Source organism: Eulemur rufifrons, chromosome 1 (genome assembly GCF_041146395.1).
Source record: "Eulemur rufifrons isolate Redbay chromosome 1, OSU_ERuf_1, whole genome shotgun sequence".
Taxonomy (NCBI): Eukaryota; Metazoa; Chordata; class Mammalia; order Primates; family Lemuridae; genus Eulemur; species Eulemur rufifrons.
The window spans coordinates 66,012,067-66,037,326 of NC_090983.1; the positions used below are offsets into that span (position 1 = coordinate 66,012,067).

The 25,260-nt window shown below is 35.2% G+C and overlaps 1 protein-coding gene across 13 annotated transcripts in view; it reads right to left on the bottom strand.

Annotated features, from left to right (window-relative positions):
• Positions 1 to 25,260, bottom strand: part of PKP4 (plakophilin 4) — a 222,853-nt gene that overhangs the window by 57,412 nt on the left and 140,181 nt on the right. For 10 of the 13 annotated variants that reach the window (XM_069456298.1, XM_069456529.1, XM_069456382.1 and 7 more), the window contains 3 exons: positions 19,796 to 19,830; positions 1,737 to 1,868; positions 1,436 to 1,626 (listed from right to left, as the gene is read on the bottom strand). In XM_069456298.1, the coding sequence (XP_069312399.1) occupies positions 1,436 to 1,626; positions 1,737 to 1,868; positions 19,796 to 19,830 (358 nt within the window). The remainder of the gene's footprint in view (positions 1 to 1,435; positions 1,627 to 1,736; positions 1,869 to 19,795; positions 19,831 to 25,260) is intronic. The other 3 variants (XM_069497850.1, XM_069497681.1, XM_069497764.1) reach the window with 1 other exon arrangement.

The window sequence follows — 25,260 nt, forward strand, 5'->3', positions numbered from 1 at the left end:
TAACAGTAAGAAAAGTCCACATATGACTAGCAACTACCAAAATGAAATGACACTTGGTCCAGACAGCTAGAGAATGTGTTGCCTAGGCTACATGTAAATTAAGTCTTAGAGACCCCCTTGCAACATAATTTCTTCAGCTCTAGTACAAAATTAACTTGCTGTAAGTTAAAATAAAAAAAAAAAAAAGAGGTAACAAGATCACTATTAAGGGGAAAAAAATTTATATAGTTAAGGTAATTACTATTCAGAAGTGAGACTTTAGACCTGCCGACACAGAAATTCACCTAAGTGGATGAACTTCTGTAGGCATTTGGTCCAAGCCCCTTAACTTTTCCACCAAAGCATCCGAAACAGCAAAGGAGTAAATGTATAATCTGAGGATTGGGGGTGCAGCGTGAAGGAGCTTGCTACAAGCACAAGATTTCTCATGTTAGCTTAAAAATTCATTGACTATACCTGTGTTTGTTTTAATACAGAAATATTTCAAATTACTTTAAATTTTCTCCTAAATTGTTGAGCAAAAGTGCCAAAGTCATATTGTGTTTCTCGTTTGGCACCAGGTCCCCTAGCCCAGTGCTTTGTGTGCCTACAGGGCTTCCCGTATTACATTACAAGAAGCACAGGGTCCACCTAACTTCTTTGATCATCTTGATATTTTTCAGCTCCAAAGAAATGACTGCGGTATTTGGATAGACAGTTATCCTCACTGGTTACTGCCACACAGGACTCCTGCTGCTTCTCTTAATCCTGGCATATGCTGGTGGAATGATGCGAATAAAGTGGCCACGAGGAAGGCACCAAGTTGTTTTGATAAATATATATGCACTATCATTTTTTTAGCTATCAAATTAGAGAACCCAAACTTAACAGAATGAATATACTGTATACTTCTATACAGTAACTTTCTTTTAAGCAGGAATATTTATATCCTAGTAAAAGAGATGTGCTTTCAGAGAACAATTCCAGTGATGAAAGTAAAAACTTTGATTAGAGTGGGCTAGTCCCATTTTATGTAAGTATGGGAATAGTACTCTGCCCTCCAGGACTTTTTATAGCATACTTTAGCTCTAGTACTATTTTAAAAACTCATAACCCCTCGGGGACTAAAACATTCCAGCCAGTTCTCTTACACTCCCCTGGACTCTTCTCCTTGTGCTAAACCTGTGGTTTTTAGAAGAGTTATTCTATTACGTCTAGAAATTTATCAGAACTCATTAATAGGAGCTAATTAATAGAAACATAGTTTTAGGTTTCATGCCCAAAAATTCCTTAACATCATAATTCAAACAATAGAAAATGATTTTGTTACTTTATCCATTCAGTAAATTAAAAATTATACATATTGGTTTTATTTTTATACAATGAGAGATACCTATAACAGATATTCAACTAGAGGGGTATTGCTTTATGAAGATCTTGATTGTGTTCAGCTTACCTGAACCAGTGTTTGTCCTTCAGCTCTTGAACTCCTCACCAAATGGTTATTAGTTGATCCTATGAATGAATGCTGCTGTCTATTATCTGCCTTGCTCACGTTCTGGCTGTTGTGGAAACTCCCTGCTTCCTGGTATCCACTGTCAGAATAAGAATTCATTTGTGTTGAACTTCTTGAGTTACCCAATGATCCTGCAGGAATGAAACCAGCAGGAAATATATTTATTATATACTTGTGATGCTTAGTTTCAAGAACAAAATATTAAAAGCAAATGCAATACTTAAAAGAGAATACAACAGACCCTCACTTTCATGTAGAGATGTCTGTTCTGGTGAATAGAGGGTTCCTTGTTCTGGCTCTGTCCTGATGAGATAGTTGTTGGGATGGACAGTGTCAGAAACTCTAGGTTTGTTTACACCAGTATTTGGCACATCTGTAAGAAGATAAGTTTAATCAGCTATACCTAATGACAATATTACATGAAAACTTGCTAAAAAATCCAGACATTTGTTAATAGCATCTTATAATCTGTATGTTAACATAAGGGTATTTTTTCAGCTTAAATAGCACAGTCATTTTGATGCTTACCTATGTGAATTTGTTCTATACACTCATAGTTCATTAATATACTTTGGTGAATTTCATAAATGTTGTGATTATAAGCCCCAATATTAAATCAAAATATGAAATATGATCTTGTTTCCCCCTTGGAAAGCTCACCTTTCAGACGCCTTCCTCTAAGAGGATTAAGAGACTGAGTGAGAATGGGTGGCCAAGTATTTATTTTAAAAAGGGTCCTCTGTATCCCAAACTATTAAAAATGAAAACTTACATAGTGTTCACATTATTGAGCTTGGTGATGGAACCTCTCAAGTTAGGGCTGGCCTTTTATGTTATATTTCACGTCATCTACAGTCAAAGGAATTCTGTTCAGAATTTTCAGAGTTGTAAACAATGGAAACTAAGTTCTTACTCATCAACTTGTTATATTCCTCTCAACTTTTCCAAATGAATATAGACAAGTCTAACAGGCCCATTGTGTTCTCTAGCCAAACCCGTCTCTCCATGACCTTTTTTTATTTTCAACTGTACCATTTGCCATCTTGAACTTGAAAAAAAAAAAAAACCCAATTTATCTCTTTCCCCATTCAAATTTGTTTTTTATGCTGTAAATTTAGGTGATACAGATCAACTTGCCTTTTCTCAATTCTATTCAAATATGTCCTTTTTCCTCTAGTCTCTTTATCTTTTCCTAAGTTCTGATTATCTTCACTACAAGGCATTCTTTCCTCATCTTTAACGCTTATGTTGCTAACAAACTTTTTTTTCCAGAAACTCTGCTTCTTTCTCACATCAAAGATTTTAATTAAGTCCTTATCACATTCCAAGTTCTATATACAATCCTCAGGATTTCATTGTCTCCCTCCCTGGAGGCCCTATTATAAGCCAGGCCCTAGGAATGCAGCAATGAGAAAAGACAGTGAGATTGTGTGTGTGTGTGTGTGTGTGTGTGTATCTGTGGAAAAGCAGCTTAGGAAAAATTTCCTAAAGGAAGCATTATCTAAACAGCAACCATTTCCCACAGGAGGCCAGAGTTTCCTTTCCCTATAGCATTTATCACCATCTCTCTCCATTAGCATATAAGTTCAAAGAGGCCAGGGACTTTTGTCTGATTTGTTTATTGTTATATTCTCAATGACTAGGATGGTGCATATATTTACTGTTACCAGTAACAACAGCAGCTTCCCTTTACTGAGTGCTGATTCATGCCAGACATTGTGCTGTGGCTTTACCTTACTGAGATCAATAAAGTTTGGCTATGTGAAGCAAAGTGAAATTTTTAGGCATTGATGATAAAGCAGGTTTAGAAGGTGAATACAACGTTTAAGGGAAAACTGGGAAATCCCACTGCATTCTAAACCTTTAACTTGATGTCAAATTCAATCCAAGGTTTTGTTTCCTAGCCTCTAGAAAGATTTGCTGACATTCTTAGAATAGGTTTTTAACGACCTGTCTCCTGATATATCATTTGACAGCATACTTCCAGGTGGTAGAGTTCCGTGACAGTTCTGATTTCTTAAGTTTGGAATTTCAGTAAAGATTACAGATTATATGTGGTTTCCCTGGTACACGATCTGAGTCACTGTCAGGATGATAACACTGGAAGGTGAACTGCTTCATTTGTAAATCTATTACAAGTTTCCATAGTTCCAAACATTCATACACAGCAACTCTTGAAGGAGTATTTTTAAGGACTAAGTAAAATACGTAGAGGGTGCTAAGCTCGAAGAGTTATAGAAAATTGGAATGGTTGGGAATGGCTGCATAAGAGCTGGCCTGAACCCACAGCTACACAGCAGTCCCCCTTTGTCCCCTTGGGAATGAACACTGGGCAAGCACACACGAACTAGCAACAAACTATAGGTACAGAAGCACCACAGTGGTAGCCTCAAGGCTTCACATACATGGAAAAATGAGCTGTCTTAAAAGAAAAAAGATGTTCAGATATTTCTTTAGTTTTAATATGAGATAAAACCTGGGACATCAATACATCAAAGCTTTTGGCTTGGAAACACCAGGTGGCATGCAGAGTCAGGAGACAAAACATTTTCACCCTGAAAAACCAAAAACCATTAGAGTTCTGTGTATGCTGCCCCCTCCTTAAAAAAAAAAAAAAAAAAAAAAGTGATTCAGAGTTTTATTTAAATAAGAAAAGAGAAAGATATACCCTAAAAAACTATAGCTCTGCATTGGTGTCTTTTCACCCAATGGAACATTTTCTCACAAACCATGTGACAAACAATTGTGCTCACTTAAACTCTTCTTTATGAGTAGCTACTTAAAATGAATAACCTTAGACAAAGAAAGCACATGTGAAAAGATACATGATTCTATACTGGTCACCCTGATAATAAAACTTAACAGAATTAGTATTTTAAAAAATAACAGTTATCACCAGAGTAATATATAATATAGTATATAAACATGTACTTTCTCACTGTTATTACCTGATTCTGTTTCTTATATTTTTAAAAGCAATGCTCTAGAAAACAGAATATAGGAAAGGACACTGAGATGGCAACTAGAACACTAAAATACTAAATTCCCCATGTACCCAGATTCTAATTTCAAGATCTACATAACAGGGTTTAGAAGACAGAGCTTAGGTTTTGTGCCCTGTCTTTAAGGAAATATAAAAGTAAGAGTTGATGAGAGATTTATTTAATATGAACTATAGAGCAACCAACTTCTAGCCCATAAATAACATCTTTAGTTATTTTTCTATTTCCATAGTGAAGCTCAATGATAACAAATATCTAAGGAGACAAAAAGATCCTGAAATCTCTGAATCATTGAAAGAATGTTAAATGGTTTTCAAAATAGTTTTACTATTTATTGTTTCTTTGAAAACTTAGAATTCATAAATTATATATACATACGTACAAATATGGGTATACACAGCAACCATGCTTCAGATAAACAGAAGACTCATCTCCTAATTAATGGATAAAGTATTCTTTGTTGTAGTATGGTAAGGTTCACACTTATCAATTGTGTATTATTTATGCAACATTACTTTAAGAAGAGTCTCTTTTAAAAACACCTGCTATGTGGAATGGAAGAAGATGCTAGTCAAATTCACCAGAGAAAGCACAGAAGCATGGAGTGTGGGGTTAACCATTTCATGACCAATGCTATTACCTATAATTAGATAGTTTGCATATTATGATTTAGCATGATCAGAACAAGAAATCAAGAGACATTTTTATAAGTTAAAATGGCAAACAGCATGTGAATGTTAGCTCTTTAATCTATGTACTGAAGAGCATGTGTTACTTTTTTAAAAAAATCACAAACATGTTTTCTAGGACACCAGAAATACACTATGGGGAACTTTGAAACATCAAATTAGCATCTTCCAAGAAAATATATGTCTAAAAATATAGAAATTGAACAAGCTTCAAGGTAGAATGAAAGCTCCATCTGTGTCTCAGACTGGGAAATTAATGGAATCATGGACCTTCTTGCCTGTTGTATTTCATCTCAGTGCTCTAATATTTAAAAAAAAGACAATTAGAAAAAAATAGAAAGTTGCATCTAAGAAAAACATTAGTGGGCAAGCAACAATAATGCTGTAGGGCTATGAAAATATGGTATAATATATTATTCACCTCATTAAGCTCATAGTAAAAGATGAAATACAAAGTGAATTATTTTATCTTTTCTGTAATGTACATGCTAAAACAAGAAAGTTTGCATAAAAATATGCTAAAGTCTAAGTTCTCTCTAATGAACTTGAAATTATTAAAATGGCTCTCCTTTGTTAATCTATGCCTTGCTGTTTAAACTGTATGAAAGGAGAAAGGTCCATACAGTGTGTAAAATCACCATGGAAACAGGAATCTAGAGCTTAGTAAGATTTTCATTATAAACAACCTTGTAACTAGTCTTTCACAGTCCAGCATGCTGCAACCTCATGTTAGTTTCTTCTTGTTTGTGCCTGTTCTGAGTTGCTATGGTGTTTAGGGGTTTGCCCTTACATAAAAGATGGTGTAGTGTGAGTTTTGACAGGACTCTTAGCATGGTAACACACATTTTTAAGGCAGATGATACTCTCTCTGACAGCTTCTTCCAATTCTCTGGCCTGGGAGTTGAGGTTAGGCTATCATACTCTGAAGGGCAACACTTTGTGAAAAAATGAGTAGAAAATGTTGTTTTACAAGGACTCAACTTCCACTTTGGCTATAGGGCTCTCACTTCTTGTAGGATCACAGGCCTAGGAGGGAGTCTACTTTCCACAGAGGTGCGGAATATTTCAGCATCTCCTATGGCTAAGCAGTAAAGTGCTAGGCCAAATTCTGGAAGAGAACCTGGGAGATGGCACCAAAAAGATTTCTCGTCTTCAGTACCTTCTTTGATACACAAGATTTATTTCTATAGCATAAAAGCTTATCATCAGAGGCAATGAGGTCTTCGGGAAATGTCGTGTTAGAGTGAACAATATAAATAGGGTGATGGAAACACGAAGCACAATAACATGGTCTGGTCCATAGGAGAAAATGGGTGTTGACTGGTATTTTAAGAATATTATAGATACTTGGAGTTTATTGATTAAATATAAACTACTATATACATAAGATATCCTTTAAAATTGGATTTTAATGGAAGTAAAGACATACAAGAAAAGGTAGAAGACCACATTTCTTGAAATTATTTCTAGTGTGGTTCTCTTAAGTATTTCTAGGTTCTTGGGTCTTATAAAAATTTATATTATCTTTTAAATATTAGTAATACAATAGCTCTAAAAATTTTACTTATCTAGAAAATGATGTGGGAAAAGCCTTAGAAAACAGAAACCACTAATGAATTGTCTTTTAGTTCACTTTAAAATTTGCTCTAGACATCAACTAGTCTGCCTTGAAATTCTTTGTAAAAACTTGTCTGCCTGGATTCAATTTTGTAGTTTAAGCAGACTTTGTGTTTGCATAAACTAGTATCATAGTGCTTTATTCAATTTCTACAATGACAAATTTAAAAAGTATTTTAGTTTTGTACATCACCAGAGAACTATGCTGTTCATAAATATTTTTAAATTCCTAAATTTCATTCAAGAATACAAAACCATAAAAATAAGTTTTAGAAAAAAATAAACAGAATAGAAATTTCCATAAATGATCTTATTAAAATGAGCGTTTACTAAGTATTTTTAGTCTGGATGCTAAATAAATACAGGTGTCATACCTACCATAAAAAATTTATATTTCATACCTGTAAAAGGAAAACTAGAAAAAAAAACAAGGAATTAAGAAATATAAATATGAAATAAAATGCACTAGACATGTAAATTGTCCAAGACCTAGTTTAACAGGTAGGTGCTCATAAACAGCTAATACAAATTAAATGCTTCCTATAGAGAAAACTGAAAAAGGAATAAGTAAAGGGTTCATGGCATGTATTAAGAAAAAGTCACTAGCCTATAGAAAATGCAACTAAGTGCTCAAAAATCACTCTAACATACTTTTCAAAGGCATATTTTATTCCTTTTGGGAAAAAACTTTTTACCAAATAGAGAAATGGGAATATTTGCCAGTGGGAGACACAAGATAGATTCCTTCTGCTAAAAAAACAAGAACATGGAAGCACAGTGTGGAATGATGGACAATGGAGGGTGGGTGGTTGAGAGAGGGGGTGATGGGAGTTTGCTTGGTAGGTGCAATGTGTGTTGCTCCTGGAGTGATGGATGCAGTGAAGGCCCTGACTTCACCACAATGCAATATATCAATGTAGCAAACTGTACTTGTACCCCACAAATGTATACAAATAAAAAAAATCAGTTAAAAAACAAAAATAAAAAAAACTTCTTTCAACCCATACAAACCTATAAAGGATGCTATTTACCATGGAAAGAAACGAGTGATTCTCCCGAAACAAAATTTTTCTGTATTTTTCTACTAATTATCTTCTTTGGTAAAATATGCCCAGATAAAGCTAAATGCAGACTATCTTTGGCATAAGAATGAAATGTGGAGTTAGAGGTGGCAGCCTTTCCAATGTTTCCCAAAGCAATAGTCGTGAAGTGAGGAACTGAGGCTCTGTGTTTTGAGGAGGTGGTAATAGAAAAAGAAGTTTTCAGACTTGACAATTTCTATTTTACTTTAGAATGTTAATAGAACATTTGTTCATATATCACTAGAAGCATGAGAAAATTCAAATATTTATTTCACATGTTTATATCAAATGTAAAATATTAAAGGCTAAAACTAGATATTTGATTTTCATACAAAGTACTAACTTACTATATTTAAGCTTTTGGGGATGTGTGCACATGTCATGCATAAGTGGCTTAAGAATATTCAGACACATGTTTGTTAAGGCAAAATGCTAATATTCTTATTTGGTGGTGACCCAGGCACAAACATAGTGATAAATTCACAGTTCTAAACTAGAAAGGCTGATCCGCAGCAAAATACAAGTAACTTTGCTTAATAAAAATTCATTTAACAAAATCCCAAATACGTGGCAAATACAAATTAAATAATATCCACTGGCTGGGAAACTCATGTATCCATTTCACAGTTGGTTTCTTTCTAAAATTTATGTCAGGGCTAACCTTTAGAGTATGGTCAACATTTTGCTGGCTTAAACACGTGCCATTCTGATGTACCATTTTTACCCTATATTTCAAAACCTTTGTTTAAAGCATTTGTATTTAAGTTTTTTAGAATTAAACTTTCCAAACATACATAAAAGTAGAAAGAAAAGTATAATAAACCATTCCCTAGGCTTAATAATTATCAACATTATACACATTTTTTATGCTCCACTTATCTGTTTTCTTTTAGAATTTTAAAACAAATCCCTCACATCAGATCATTTTAATACTAAATACTGATCCCGCAGCCCTTCACCCCTCCCCACCCTTCCCACATAAAAAACAAAACAAAACAAAAAAACACTAAATACTTCCATCTGTATCTCTATAAAATAAAAACTTTGCAAACTAGGGGCCGGGCGCAGTGGCTCACGCCTGTAATCCTAGCACTCTGGGAGGCCGAGGCGGGTGGATCGCTCGAGGTCAGGAGTTCAAGACCAGCCTGAGCAAGAGTGAGACCCCATCTCTACTAAAAATAGAAAGAAATTATATGGACAACTAAAATATATATATACAAAAAATTAGCCGGGCATGGTGGCGCATGCCTGTAGTCCCAGCTACTCGGGAGGCTGAGGCAGTAGGATCGCTTAAGCCCAGGAGTTTGAGGTTGCTGTGAGCTAGGCTGACGCCATGGCACTCACTCTAGCCCGGGCAACAGAGTGAGACTCTGTCTCAGAAAAAAAAAAAAAAAAAAACTTTGCAAACCCTATAATTATTGCATAATGTCATATAATGAGTTCATATTCAAATTTTCCTGATGTCTCAGAAATGTCTTTCTTCAGTTGGCTTGTACTAGACAGGCTGAAATAAGGTTCACTCATTGCATTTGAGAGCAATTGTCACTTAAGTCCTTCCATCTAAAAAGGGGCTCCCAATCCCTCATTTTTGTGTTCTTGCCTCACTGAGGGAACCACAGCAATAAACTTGTAGCCTGTTCTACATTCTGAATTTGTCTGATGGTTTTTTCATGGTGGCATTTACATATTCCCCTAAATTGAATATTTCTTGTAAACAAAAGGTTATAGATAAACACTTTCAGGTCAAACGTTCCGTAGTTAGAATACCTTATAGATGGTGCTGTGTACTTCACACCGTGTCACATCATAACTTTAGGCTTGCTAAAATCAATCAGCCCATTCAGGTAGCGGCAGCCTGATCCTTCTGTTGTCAGATTTACTATTAACTTTGCTCCTAATGCAATGGTTCTCAATCTTGGTTGCATACTGCAATCACTTGGGTTGAAGGTTGGGTGGAATTTGGTAACTACTGCTGCCCAAATCCCACACCCAGAGATTCTAATTCAATCAGATTAAACTATAGCCTGAATATTGGGATTTTTAAAAACTCCTAAAGTGAGGGATGAGAACCCAGAGGTTTTAGAATCAAATGACAATCTTCACTTAACTTATATCACTAGGGCTTGCAAATTAGTGATTTTTCTAATTTTATCATTCTTTCTATATTTATCAGCACGAATTCTTTTGGAATGTTTTAGACAATAGCTAGAGTTATTTGGTTATCCTGAAATACAGGCAGGACAGGACAGGCAGGATAAATTTTTAATTTTTCTCTTTAATGATTAGTTTTTAGAGTAAGGCAGTGATTCTTAAACTTTGCACACTGGAATCATATGGGGACTACTTAAAGCCTACTGATGCCTGGTTCTCACCCAGATTTTTGAATGTAATTATGTGGGGTGAGGCCTGAGCATCAAGATTTTAAAAGCTCCACAAATGAATTTGAAGTGTGGCCAAGTTTGAGAATCTGTGCAGTGAGATGTTGGTACCCTAATAACCTCCAATGGTGATTAAAAAAGGGAATTTGTTTTTTGCTTGATTTGGTAATGGTTGTTGCATTTTTCTTGATGGAAAATATATCTGATCATTTTGAGCCAGATATCAAGACAGAAGAAAGTAAAACTGATAAGAATTATTATGATAGTTTTATTGAATGCCAAGATTAGGTTGATTCTCCAACCTCCACAAAGAGCTAGTCAAATAATGTGATGGTCAGGTGTATGCTAAAGTTTCCATGGAATGTTATGATTTAGTACATAATAATGATTTTTTAAAAATTATGTTACTCTGTTCAATCTGCCCATGAACTTTATGAGAGACAGAAATCTGAAACAAATGTTTATTTTCAAACCCTATTAACTTATTAAAATTTTAAATATTCATAAAGATTTACATTCCTGTACTCTGGTAACTTAGTAAGTGTAGATAGGAATAACCATTTATATCAGAAGTATACATTTTTAAGCTTTTCTGGTGGGTAGACTGACAATATTTACCAAAATAAAAGCATATATATATATATATATATATATACCTTTGTCCAGGAAGTTACAGTTATATAAATCTTAGCAACAGAGACACTCAGATGTGCAGAAAAAAATTTACCATTGTTTGTCAAAGTAAAAAGTTAGAAAAAACAAAATGTCCACTAATAAGGGACTGGTTTTATAAAGAATGGAGACAACTCAGCCATTAAAAAGAAGGAAGGAGATCTTTGTATACTGATGTAGAAACACACGAATTGTTTTATAGTGTTTTTAAGGAAAAAAGTCACAGAATAATGTACAGTGAGAGTATCCTCATTTGTGTAAAACAAACCCAACCCAACCCAAATGTGTGTGGATATTTTATATATACACACACACAGAGTTTGGAAACTAAAAATAAAATCCTAAGGCTCCCCAACCCTCACCCTAACTGAATGCTTGGCCAAGGGGACCCCAGAAAAATCTTAAAACTGAGTTCCTGGCCACGAAAGAGAGGTCAGACACGCCTCCTTATACCTCCTCCCTTTTGGAGTTTAGACACTACAACTGATTAGCATTAACATTAAAACAGAGATCATAAGGCTGATGAAACAGACTTTTTGTGGCAATAAGATACTAAATTACAAATAGGACCTAAGGCCATGGAAGGCAAAGGTTAAATCACACCTGTAGGCCTCCACTTTGCTTAACACATCACTTTGGGTATATTGTGGCTTGCTCTAAGATTAGCAGACTTCCTTATCTTAACTAAAACATTCCTTTCTGCTGATTCCCAGGTTTTAGACAAAGCTTTGTTTCTTTAACCAATTACAAATCAACAAATCTCTGAACTTATTTATAACCTGCAAGCTCCCCACTTGGAGGTGTCCCACCTTTTCAGGCCAAATCAATGTATACCTTCCATGTATTTATTGATTTATGATTTACCTGCAATTCCTGTCTCCTTAAAATAAATAAAAACAAAATGTAACTCGACTGCCTCAGGACCACTTACTAGAGGCTTCTTGGGTTTGTGGATCTCTGGGCCATAGTCACTCATATTGGCACAGAATAAATCTCTTTAAATTATTTTACAGAGTTTGGTTTTATTTCTCCATTAACAAGTTAATAGTTTGGTGTGTTTTATTCCAGATTTTCTCCAATACACTGTGTGTGTGTGTGTGTGTGTGTGTGTGTGTTTGTGTGTGTGTGTAGGTGTGGTGGTCATGGTATGGGAAGATGTGGGAATGAAGGAGACTTTTACCTTTTACTCCAAATTCTTCTAGACATTCAATTTTTTAAAAACAAGATGTATTATTCTTTACATTCATAATAAAACATTAGCAAGTTAAGAAGAGCTTTCATAGTGGCAATCAGGAAGCTATGGTAGGAAGACTGTCATGACTATGTGGCTAAAACAGCCCTGGAAAAATAAAGGAGGAAGAACTTGGATTCCAAGGCTGGTTTTAAAAGAAATTTTTATCTTCATGGTATTTAGAAGATAAACAGGAAGAAATTTGTGATAAAGTTTGTCATTTGTACAGATTATAGCTATAATAAATGATAACAGCAAGAATCCTCAATAAAATAATCCTTTATACATGATTACTAATCTAATATTCTATTTATGAACATGTACAATAAAACATTCACGTCCTACTGCATCTCCTTTATAAATCCAGTGCATTTCTACTTGCACAAAGCGTTCCCATTTAAGTTCACATCTTATCTCATGATGTGCTGATGATTTTTTGTGTTGTAAATTACTTGCTCCAGATGAAGAATAAAAGAAAGATAAATTGACGTAGGGCCAGTTTCTCATTTATCTTTTATCTTCAGTAGTTACGATTTTTTTTTAAGCTCACCCTGATGGAAGAAACTGGTATCCATACACTTTAGAAACCAAATTTAAATATATAAACAAAATGCAAACCCTAGCCCCTATAGTCTTAAATTTAGTAGTATATTTTAACTACTATTGTCAGTGAATTCCACACAGTAATTATTTAAACAAACAGTATGTTAAACTCATGGCACTTCAATACATGTTACACAATAAATGAATGTAGCACTGTGAAGTTAAATAATCAGTTTAACATATCTATTTTACTGTAATCTTTTCCTTCCCTTCCATATTTGTTTTAAAACATTAGAACTCCTAACTGCATGGAATTGTTTCTTCTCTCCTATCTATCCAATCTATTAAACCCTTAATGCCTTCTAGGTCAACCAGAAATTTCCCCCTCTTTCACGCTCCAGTGTCCTTTGCTAACTCATCATTTTGGTAGAAACTCCAGTCTTTTTCGGCCTCTTTAGTTTCTTACTCATGAGTGGTACCAATTCCCTATCACCTACATAACATTCATCAATTTCTTGAACACTTTTCCTATTCTAGGAACCATGTTAGTGGTGGGAACAGAGCAGCACATTCCAGCTCTGTAGATGGGATTTCCAGGTCTAACCTGCTGGGCTGAGGTTGGGCAGAGGGAGGACAGTTTCTGATGCTGGCTCCCCTCCCCTGCTTTTATACAGACCACTCAAGCTGGCAAATGCCTGGACTCTAGTAACGACCCCCCCCCCACCCCCAACAGGAAAACTGTGAAATTGTGACTTGGAGCAAAATCCACTTCACAGGATGTGGCTATAGGATCTAAGTTTTAATAACAACCAATGATCACTTTGACAAAAGGACTAAATCTATGGCTTCAACATACAGCTTCTCTCTGATGGGCAGCATACACTGTGAATAGCTATTTTTATGACTTAATTGGTGTTTTTCTTAAGAGAGCTAAACCCAAAGGACTTTCTAAGAAAGATATTCTCTATAGTATTTTCCCTCATGAAGAAGTGTGATTATATGTGTATATATATATATGTGCATTCTCACATTCCTCAGGCCTTTACCTCTTATTCTAGTATACATTTTTCTGTGATTTTGATATTTATTTTCTATTTTATATGTGCTTAAAAGCTGCCTCAAATTTTGATGGAATAGAAGAGATTGTATCAATATGTAACATGTTCAGATATGACGAAGTGAACAATGGGAAAAATGACACACTAATAAAACTGAAACAGAAGAGAGCACTCACACAAGGTTCCCTCTGAGCTGTCTGAGCAGAATACACAGGTTGTACGAAACGTAAGAAAAGACAAAGCTGAAACACAGAATAAACTTTCCTCCTCGGCAAAGACGAAAATATGTGCATTTATGGTTTTAGAAAGCAAATATGTAACACTGGTAAGCTAGAAAATGCTGAATAATGAAGAGAAAGGGCAAAAGGCAAGATAATGATAAAGCATAAATGCTTCAAAACAACTTTATTGCTTCTAGGGAAGTTATAAAAGACCTGAGAAAAAATGTTTGGTAGAATGGGCAGTTTTTCTCTCTCTATGGGAAGTATCCCTTTCAGCTCCCATACTTAAAACCTCTGGCTTTTCATTCTCAAACAGCCTACCATTCCTAGTACAGATTAAAAACCAACCAACCAACCAACAAAAAACAAGCAAGCTGGAGTATCCTGAATTGAATTACAAAGAAATCGAAATCTTCCCTGCCCAGGGCATCCAAAGCTCTTAGTTAGAAATTGAAGGCTGCAGAAATTTAGCTATTTAAAAACAAACTTCAGCAGCTGGTTTCAGTTTTCAGCATTTCAACAGAATGTAACATCCTGAAAACACCTGAGTAGGCAGGATCTCACCCAGGCAGTGATCAAACCAGTGCTTCACTAACAATTCACCTTATTGCTAAACAGCTTTTATAGAGCTAAGCTTTTCAAGTCAATTTGTAAAACTTAAAAAAAGTAGAGAAATTGTCTGCAAGAAAACGTTCAAAACATGAGGAATAACAGACCTTCAATCCTAAATCCTTATGTGCCATCCTTTCTTACATAGGAAACCAACAAAATGAATAAAGATGTTGCTTTTGTCAAAACCTAGCCAAAGACAAAGAAGACTAAAGACCTTTTCAGTGTTTTTCAGGTTTAATCCACTCCATTTAAACCTACTCATTTCTGAGTAGGACAGCCTAATTCTAAAACCAAGATGATTTTCATACTACATTCAGTATCTCTTTGTGCAAAGCAGTAAGTAAAAAACAACAGATAAACATCACAATAAAAGTGGCAAAACTGTCATTTTATCCCATTTATTAACTTACACTCAATCTTTTAAAGAGCATCTATATTTACTAGAAAAGAAACAAAAAAATCAGACTTTACTCTTTGATTCTTAAATAAATGTTCAGTTTTCTAACCTTATAACTATAGCTTATTGTCATGGTTATAATTTAAATGTCATAAATATGACTGAAAAGTAGGCAAATTTAAGGAAAAAACCACAACATTAATAGAGTTAGAAAATAAAGGGAATACCAATCGTGACTGCTGTGTTTGGAAGTTAATACCCTCCTCTCTTTCCCCATAGGAAAGAAGGATAAGTAAATGTAAGTCCTAGGCTTGAATGTGAGTTTTGGGCAAGAGTGTGCTCTGAGAAAAATAAGGGACTATCCAGTTATTAGGCGGGAATTACGGCCACAGCTGTGGTGAAGACAGATGAACGCTCAAGTATTTGGGGAGCTATTTGAATAACATTTAATTATGTATTTAATTTAAAACATATTTAATGCTTGTGTATTATGTACATTTTATATATTTACATATGTTTAACACATCAGTAAGCTGACTGCCCAGAGTACCAGAGTGATGAAAAGTAAAAAGAAAAGGGATTTGAAAAATTTAATTTAAAGGAAAATACTAAGCACCTAATAGTATATTTGTTACTTGGCTACAAAAAAAAAACCCCTGAAGATGGCTGTCAAACAATGTAAGCTTTGTAAGTATATGGAAGGGGCAGTAGAAAGGAAGCCAAGGCCCCAGATATTTCATCTCCTATCATGTGTCTTCATAACCTGAGCTCATTCTCTCTACCCTGTAAATCAACACACAGTTATACCCAGTGTCTGCCAGGCTTTTGATAGGCAAAAGTCCACAACGGCCCTCTCCAGCTCAGTTCAGCCAGCGCACAGACTGGTATGGGTTAGGAGGAGAACTGCATGGAGAAGTCAGGATGTTTCTCTGGCTCTACTTTACACGGCATTTCTGTCTGACAGGGGCTGTATCTCCCTCCTGGCCTCAGCTAATGCTGGAAAACTCCCCCTGCTCCCCCAACCCCCAATGCTTCAGTGCCAGGACTGACAAAACCACCTGCTTTTACAGTCCTAGGGGTGGTAGCAGCTTCTTGGCATCATTAATCTCTTGGGTGCTTCATCATCCTATTTACTCAATTAAATATTCCAACCCCATACATACATTCATAACTACAAATTTTCTGTATCAAATTCCTGGCATGGGTTCTGTTTTCTCAACTGAACCCTGACTGATAAATATAGCTACTATCCTCGGGTTACACAAAGAACTCTTACCTATCAAACACTAACCCTACAATAGAAAAGAACATGGCAATTTATAGGGTATTTTTATATTCCCCAGTTAATTAGAAATACAAATGATGACACTAATGAGAGGATCTATCTCATATATTAATAATACCTGGAAAGAAGGAAAATTAATACAATCTTTCAGGAAAGCAACTCGGTTACATATAGCAAAAGCATTAAAAATGTTCATGTACTTTAATTTTCTTCCTAAAAATCTAGCCTAAGGTAAATCAAAAGGTGCTGATATAATTTTATATACTGGGAAGTTTATCACACTGTTATTTATTAATGTAATAGTGAAAAATTAGAAACAAGCTGAATGTTCAATAATAGAGAATGGGTAAATATTGTAGACATTTGTAATTTTCCCTTACAGCATTCTACCCCAACAATATACAGTTACACATCTAACTACAGTTCACCTCCATGAAACCTGAAGGTCTTAAGAGGGCAAGGATGTTTGCTTTAAACATTGACAATTATGTGCTAGACAAATGTTTAAGGCTCTTAGGAAATATTTCTGGAATAAATTAATTATGCAGTATTAAAGATGAACTTAAAGAATTTTATATTAAGTGGCATATGTTTATGATATAGTATAACATAAAAAAATTGGCAAACCAATATAATTGCCCATACAGTATGTTCCCAATTTTGCTTAAAAGGAAAAAAAATGTGTAACACACATAAATGCATACAAAGACTAAGTGATGAGAATGATTATAAGTAATTTTAATTCCTTTTTATACTTTGCTATATTTTCCAAATATGTTCTGATGGGTATATATTACATTTAGAATCAGAAGGAAAATTATTTTTAAAAAGTTAAAAAAAAAAGCCAATATGAAGGCAGCTGGTAAAGTTAAAATACAACAAGAACTAAAACTAAAAAGTTAACCAAAGGAAAAAAGGCATATTAGCCATCAGGGAAATGTAAATCAAAACTACAATGAGATACTACTTAACATCTACTAAAACGGCTATAATTAAAAAGATAATAACAAGTGTTGGAGAGCATGTGGAGAAATCAGAACACTTATTTTTTACTGGTGGAAATGTAAAATGGTACAGCCACTCTGTAAACTAATCTAGTAGTTGCTTAAATGGCTAAACACGGAGTTAGGGATGACCCAGCCATTCCACTATTAGATACACACTTAACAGACATGAAAACATACATCCAAAACTTGTACATGTGCGTTCCTAGAAGCATTATTCATAACACCCAAAAGTAGAAACAACCTAAATGTCCACTAACTGATTAATGTGTTATACAATGAAATATTATTCAAATGTAAAAAGGAATTAACTACTGATACGCGTTGCAACAGAGATAAATCTTGAAAACATCATGCTAAGTAAAAGAAGCCAGTCACTAAAGACCACATATCATACGAATCTACTCAACTGAAAAGTCTAGAATAAGCAAATCCATAAAGAAAGATAGTAGGTTAGTGGTCGCCTAAGACTGGTAGGTTTGAGGAAAGGTGAGTACTAATTGGTATGTAGTTTCTTCTGGGGGTGATGAAAATGTTCTAAAATTGATTGTGCTGATAGATGCATAACTCTAAATATACTAAAAAACATTGAAGTGGACTCTTTAAATGGGTAAAGTGTATTAAATATAAAGAAAGAAAAAGCTATAGGGGCAACAAAAAAAATTAAGTTCGCCTGCATGTGTGCCAAATTTGCAATACAGAAAGAAAGACTTGCAACAGTGTAGTAAATGTCCTATTAGGCTGTAAAGGTTTTAAGTGCACTGTGAGTCAAGTTAAGAATTCAAAAAAGTTCTTTGTGATTTTAAAAAACTTATAAATTCTTTGTGTATATTTTTTCCAAAATATATATTTTGTTACTAAATGAAAATATTCATCCCATTTACTCATTAAATATATTTTCAATACCTGCTAAAAGCTGGACACTTTCTAGGCACTGAGGCAGAGAGAAAAAAGATACTTTCCAAGGGCTCAGAATTTAGTTGTGAAGCTAATACACACATACAAATATTCCCATGACAGTGTAAAGCAGCATTTATTATTCATTCATGTATGCACGTATTCATTCACTCAGGTGGTGAATTACCTAGAGTCTACCAATCACAAGGTCATACTTTGGCGAACAGAGCAGGCACAGCTCCTGGCCTCAGCAATGACCTTGAATGCTGTGAAAAAGTGGGGAAAGAACACTGCATCTCAACTGACTCTCCTTGTTAGCCCTGGTCAGATTTCAGATCACTCTCTCACTAACTCCCAAAAATAAAAAGCCACAGCTTTCTCAGGGCATATGCTGCTCTCCTGGGTTTCAGCCTTGCTCTCTCTAACATAGTTGTCCTTCATCCACAGCACGTTAGCCCACATGTCTGAATCACATAATAAAGTATTAGTGTGCATGGGTCTATCGGTTTAACAGAAGTGTTTTTCTTCACATTCGATTAACGTCTACCTCCCACCCAAAAACCAGTCTCTAAATCCTTAGGAATTACCTAGTTAGATGATCTCACACACCAAATTCTGCAATCAGCTTTCAACTGCTCTCTCCTGCCACTGACTCTTCCTCCAACCATAGCTCTGCTGTTTCTCCTGAGGAAAGTTTAAATTATGTGGTTTTTTTTTTTTGTTTAAAGGATTTTCAGAGTCTCGCCATGAACAATGAGAGAGTTCAAAGTCCCTGGTACTTATAAATCTATAATTTGACCCAATTCAGTGCATTAGCCTTTGCACATTTTACCATCTGCCAAACCAGTTTTAAATGTTTCCCAGTGACATTTCTGTTGCCCTTCTCCTGTCCAATGACAATGCCCTGTTCAACAGCCTGGCCACCCTTCAGGCCTGAGGCTCCAGGCCCATCTTCTCCGCAGAGCTATATCAGAAGTGCGCTGTCCATTTACAACAATGTTTCCCACATAATGCTTATTTGGTAGTTAACCACATATTATTTCATAGTATGTCTTTCCTGGTATTAAATTGCTGTTCATAAGTCTTATTGTTAGGTAGCTGTGCACATATCTCTGTCTAATCAACAGTTTCAGTAAATACTGCTTTTCTTGGAAATAGCTACTTTGTAAAATAGCAGAGTGCCCTGTATGCACTATAAACATCACCAGAATCCTGGTCCCAGGTTCAGGTAAACTCAGATACTGGGCATTTGGTGATCTAAGTCTTTTTCAATTCAAGCCTTGTTTGAAAAGTGCCAAAGTATTTAGATATCAAGGCCTATTCTAGCATTATAACATTGTTGGCATTATCCTTTACAATGTACGCTCCATGGGGCAAGGGAGACAGGGGACATATGTGCTGTGCCCATCACTGTCTGCCCAGCAATGTGTGCAGTACCAGGCACATGTGTCGGGGCTCAGTAAAGATTTATGGAGTAGAGACGGAGTATGAAGACACCAAATATTTGTGAAAGTGGCAGACACTCTCCTTAATTCATCTTTAATATGTGGTGAATTTAGGATAAAGAGAAAAGACAAAGAGATTACTTTTTTTATATAATAAAAAATCATACCTGTTGATCTCCAAGGAAATGACTTCTCAGTTGAGCTAGACAAAAAGGAAAAAAATGGAACATTTATTTCTTTTGTCATAAAATTTAACTGTGGATCTCTTTTGCATAGAAACATTTAATTTCTATGTTAAATTATATAAAGCATAAAAACCTCAAAATTTAAAATTACCTTTTTGACTAAGTTAGTTTTTAGACAGCATTTAACTTTCCACATAAATTTGGGACAAAACTGTATTTCTACTTGGAAATTAAGGCAAATTATAAAGTGACACAAAATTCTTCTTGAATAAGACAAATAAAACAGCACAACTAAGTATGAGATTCATATGATGTAATATACTATATTTTGTGATAATATGAAAACTACATATACAACATACACATTAAAAAGAACCAAGAAAGCTGTTAAAATTATTTATTTTACTTATTTTTAAAAGAAGGCATTAGATACTACAATAGACACAAATATTAATGAGGTCAGTTTTGAATTGAATGTTGCTTTACAAAATTTAAATCATAGACTTTTATATTAAGAATATAAGGCCTTACAAGCCAGGATAAAATTTTAGCTATATAACCAAAGAAGTGAAAGATCTCTATAATGAAAACTATAAAACATTGACGAAAGAAGTTGAAGAGGACACAAAAAATGGGAAGATATTCCATGCCCATGGATTGGAATAATCAATATTGTTAAAATGTCCATACTACCCAAAGCAATCTACAGATTCAATGCAATCCTCATCAAAATATCAAAGACATTCTTCACAGAAATAGAAAACACAACCCTAAAATTTATATGGAACCACAAAAGACCCAAAATAGTCAAAGCCATCCTAAACAAAAAGAACAAAACTGGAAGAATCACATTATCTGCCTTCAAACTATACTACAGAGTTGTAGTAACCAAAACAGCATGGGAATGGCATAAAAGCAGACACATAGACCAATGGAGCAGAATAGAGGACCCAGAAATAAATCCATGCATCTATAGTGAACTTATCTTTGACAAAGGTGCCAAGAACATGCAGTGGGGAAAGGACATTCTCTTCAATAAATGTGCTGAGGAAACTGGATATCCGTATGCAGAAGAATGAAATTAGACTCTTATCTCTCACCATATACAAGAATCATATAAAAATGGATTAAAGACTTAAATCTAAGACCTGAAACTATGAAACTACTAAAAGAAAACATTGGGGAAATACTTCAGGACATTGGGCTGGGCAAAGACTTCTTCAGTAATACCCCTAAAGCACAGGCAACCAAGGCAAAATTGGACAAATGGGATCACCTCAAGCTAAAAAGCTTCTGCACAGCAAAGGAAACAATCAACAAAGGAAAGAGACAACCCACAGAATGGGAGAAAATATTTGCAAGCTACTTGTCTGATAAGGCATTAATACCTACACTAGGCCGGGCACAGTGGCTCATGCCTGTGATCCTAGCAACTCTGGGAGGCCAAGGCAGGAGAATTGCTTGAGTTCAGGAGCTCAAGACCAGCCAGAGCAAAAGTGAGAACCCCGTCTCTACTAAAAATAGAAAAACTAACTGGGCATTGTGGTGTGGACTTGTAGTCCCACCAACTAGGGAGACTGGGGCAGGAGGATTGCTCGAGCCCAGGAGTTTGAGGTTGTAGTGAGCTATGATGACACCACTGCACTCTATCTGGGGTGACACAGTGAGACTGTCTCAAAAAAAAAAAAAAAAGAAAAAAACCCCTAGACTATATAAGGAGCCCCAAGAACTTTATAGGAAAAAACCAAATAATCCGATTAAAAAAGTGGGCAAAGATGTCTGAATAGACATTTCTCAAAAGAAGACATACAAAAGGCCAACAGGTATATAAAAATGCTCAACATCATTAGTCACCAGAGAAATGTAAATCAAAACTAGAGTGAGGTACCATCTTACCCCAGTTAAAAAAGCTTTTATCAAAATGACAGGCAATAATGAATGCTAGAGAGGATGTGGAGAAAGGGTAACCTTTGTACATTGTTGGTGGGAATGTAAATTAGTGCAACCACTATGGAAAATGGTATGGAGATTCCTCAAAAATCTAAAAATAGAGCTACTATATGACCCACTGCAGGGTATATATCCAAAGGGTGGGAATTCAGTGTATCGAAAAGATATTTGCACTCCCATGTTTACTGCAGCACTATTCATGACAGTCAAGATATGGAATCAACCTAAGTGTTCATCAATGGATGAATGGATAAAGATATTCTGGTACATATACACAATGGAATATTATATAGCCACAAAAAGAATGAAATCCTGCCATTTGCAACAATCTGGATGGAACTGGAGAACATTATGTTAAGTGAAATAAGCCAAGCACAGAAAGATAAATCTCGCATGTTCTCACTCAAATGTGGGAGCTAAATATTAAAAATAATTGATCTCATGGAGACAGAAAGTAGAATGATGGTTACCAGAGGCTGGGAAGGGTAGCAGCAAGGTGTGGGCGTAGGGGTTGGATAAAGTAGGGACAGTTAATGGGCACAAAAATATAGTTGGTTAGATAGAATGAAAAATATTAAAATAAAATTTTAGCTATATTATTTTCCTTGGTTTATAGAGTATCTATTAAAATATTTGTGCGTAAAAACATATCTGTGCCTGCCTGCTCACCAATCAATACAGGAACTAATGAAGTTAAAGAGACAGTGTGGTAGATGACAGGAACAACAGGATGGATTATTAAGCATTTATTAAATGATAGATTAAGTCCTTTATTATTTCCTTTATGTTATTTACAACAACCTTATGAACAGGTACCTCATTATCTTCTACTCACAGATAAATAAACATATGCTGGTAACTAGAAGAGCTGGGATCAAACTCAGGATAAATGGATTTCAGTGATAGTGCTCCCAAACACTTGCTGAATGACAGAACAGTTCATGATCCTATTTTTGCATTAAACGCACACATACACATATACACTAAGACTAGAAAGAAGTATACAAAAATAAAAACCAATGTGCTAGCAGTTATTTCTGTGAGTAAAACTATGAGGATTTTTTTCTTTGTAAACATTTGTATTGTTTTTTTTCTTTTTTTCAATCAGAAAAAGCACATATTCAAGTGTTTTTGGAGTGCTTATTAAATTTACAGGAAAAGGTGTGTGACTCTGGGCCTGAGGAAATCCTCTGCAAAACAAAGGACTTGGAACAGACGAAGGGAACAATCCTTTCAGTGCTATAGTTCTAAGGTTTTAAGTTGTTAACCCCTTGGGATTTTCCCCTAGTCATTAAGTGGTTAATGAAGCTCTTGCTGGTTGAAAATCCTAGATTCAGTAAGAACTCCCTGAACTTCACTTTTGTGTGGGATTTGCATTTTCTTCATCACAGGCACAGCGGTTCACATTCCAGGACCCCGAACTAACTGCAAGCAGGAGGGACATGTTCCCAGTGAGTGAAGTCAATCAGTTCCTGCTAATCTTCTACAGAGCTCCCGTTATGTTCCTTTATCTGATGTACTCTTAACTGATTTCAAAAGGGACTGATGGGAAAAAAGTGAAAATTTAGTCAAATATCAGTAATGGGACATTTGTTTTGCTCCCGAGGGTAGGTCATCACCATCTTGTGGCTCTAAAAGTGGTTCCCTACAATGAATTTCAATTTCTCTTGAATCTGTTTTTATTATTTAGTTCTATTATCTAAATTAGTTTTCTAAGCACTGAGATTGATATCACCCTAGTGTTTCCTCAAAATGGTATTTTATGTCAATATTAAAGTACATAGTAAATCAAACTGCCATCCAGACATGTTTAATAATAATACATTTCAAGTTTCTTGGGACTATCATGAAAAGTTTATTATTTTCTGAGTTTGAAACTTACATAAACTTTAATGAAATACCTTTATAAGATTTTTTTATCCTCAAAATTATGTATCATAGAATATAGTTCCAGCTAATTGCTCAAATTGGGCAAGGGCTGTGGCTATTTGGCTCATCTCTTTATATGAAGTGCCTGGCTTATTACCAGGCACAGAGCTGATGCTTAATATATATTGTTGCTGTAATACAAATTGTGAAAAATACTGAGTTTTGCATTGTTTTGAAAGTTCAGGTATATATAATCAGCTATTACTTTGTGCAAGCAGGTCAACTTATTCTCCCCCAGTCTAGGTAGGAAGTTCCAGTGCCTCTTTGTGTAACAATTGGGCAAACACCATTTTTGCTGCTGAAAAAGCCTTTGGTCACCAAAATCCAATAAGGTATTCCCAGGTGAAGGCAATGTGAAGCCTCAGTTAAAACTAATTTTCCCTACTCTAGGTAAAAGATATAAATCACTAGAAAAACAAGCTAAAAATGAGGATCAAAAATAAGCAGAACATTATATGGTATATTTTGAAGACCACATATTCAGCTCAATTACTTTCACACTAAATTCTACAGTTCCATGGACTAACTGGTTATTATATGTTATTCAGAACAGTCTATTTCCCTTTTGAACTACTCACTTTAAATGACTCTCAAATTGCTCACTACTTTAGGATTCAGGGATTGGACAATAAATACATGGAATTTTGAAATGCTTGCAGTACCTGAATGCAACCCACTTTTATTAGAATAGTTAGAGGCAACTTCATGTTAGACACTCAGACTTATTCCCTCTTTCTTCCTTCTCTCCCTCCAACCATCTATTCCTAGAAACACTTCCCCAACTTTTATTGAATGTCTACAATGTGTCTATAGGCACTGTGCCCACAAATGACTCCATCCCGGTTTCTTTTCACTTCTCTTCTGAAGATGCCAAGCAGCTTGTGTTCTAAGAGCTTCCACTGGAATGTGAAACTGATTTTAAAATACATACAGGAACTGACTCATCCAGGATAACTTTGTTTCAATGGGAAGATGCATTCATAATTTTTAATAACTTAATTATCTACAATCTTTTAGAATGAAATCCATTCAGAAGCTTGCTACTGTCTGATCAGACAGTCCGACAGTACAATCAAAAGCAAGCTCATTAGCAAATTTACAAATCAAAACAATTCATTTTAATGTGAAAAATATCAGTTTTGTTTTCAGGAAGACACTATGCTTTCATTATATTATTACATGAAAATGTGTAGCAAATCACTTTAAAATTCCATACACTTGTGAAATTAATTTTTTCATCCAGATACATGTGGAGGCAAAAATATCTTTGTTGGATATTTATGGCCGTGCAATGTCTTTGAAAAATCTCTTTATCTTGGTATTTTTCCATATTTTGAGTCAGAAAGTTACCTGCTCAAACTCTCCTGCAGCCAGAGGGCAGGCCAGGGAACGAGAGGCCACAAGAAGCCCCATGTGGGGACAGCAGTGGTATCTTGAACATTTACAGTGGACACAGTGGAGGCAGTAGGCACTGTTCCTGGACACCCAGATTCAGAATCTGGTTCTCTGGCTTTCCTAAAGATTCCATGAGTTGACACCCAGTAGCTTTTAATAAGTTCCTTTTCTGC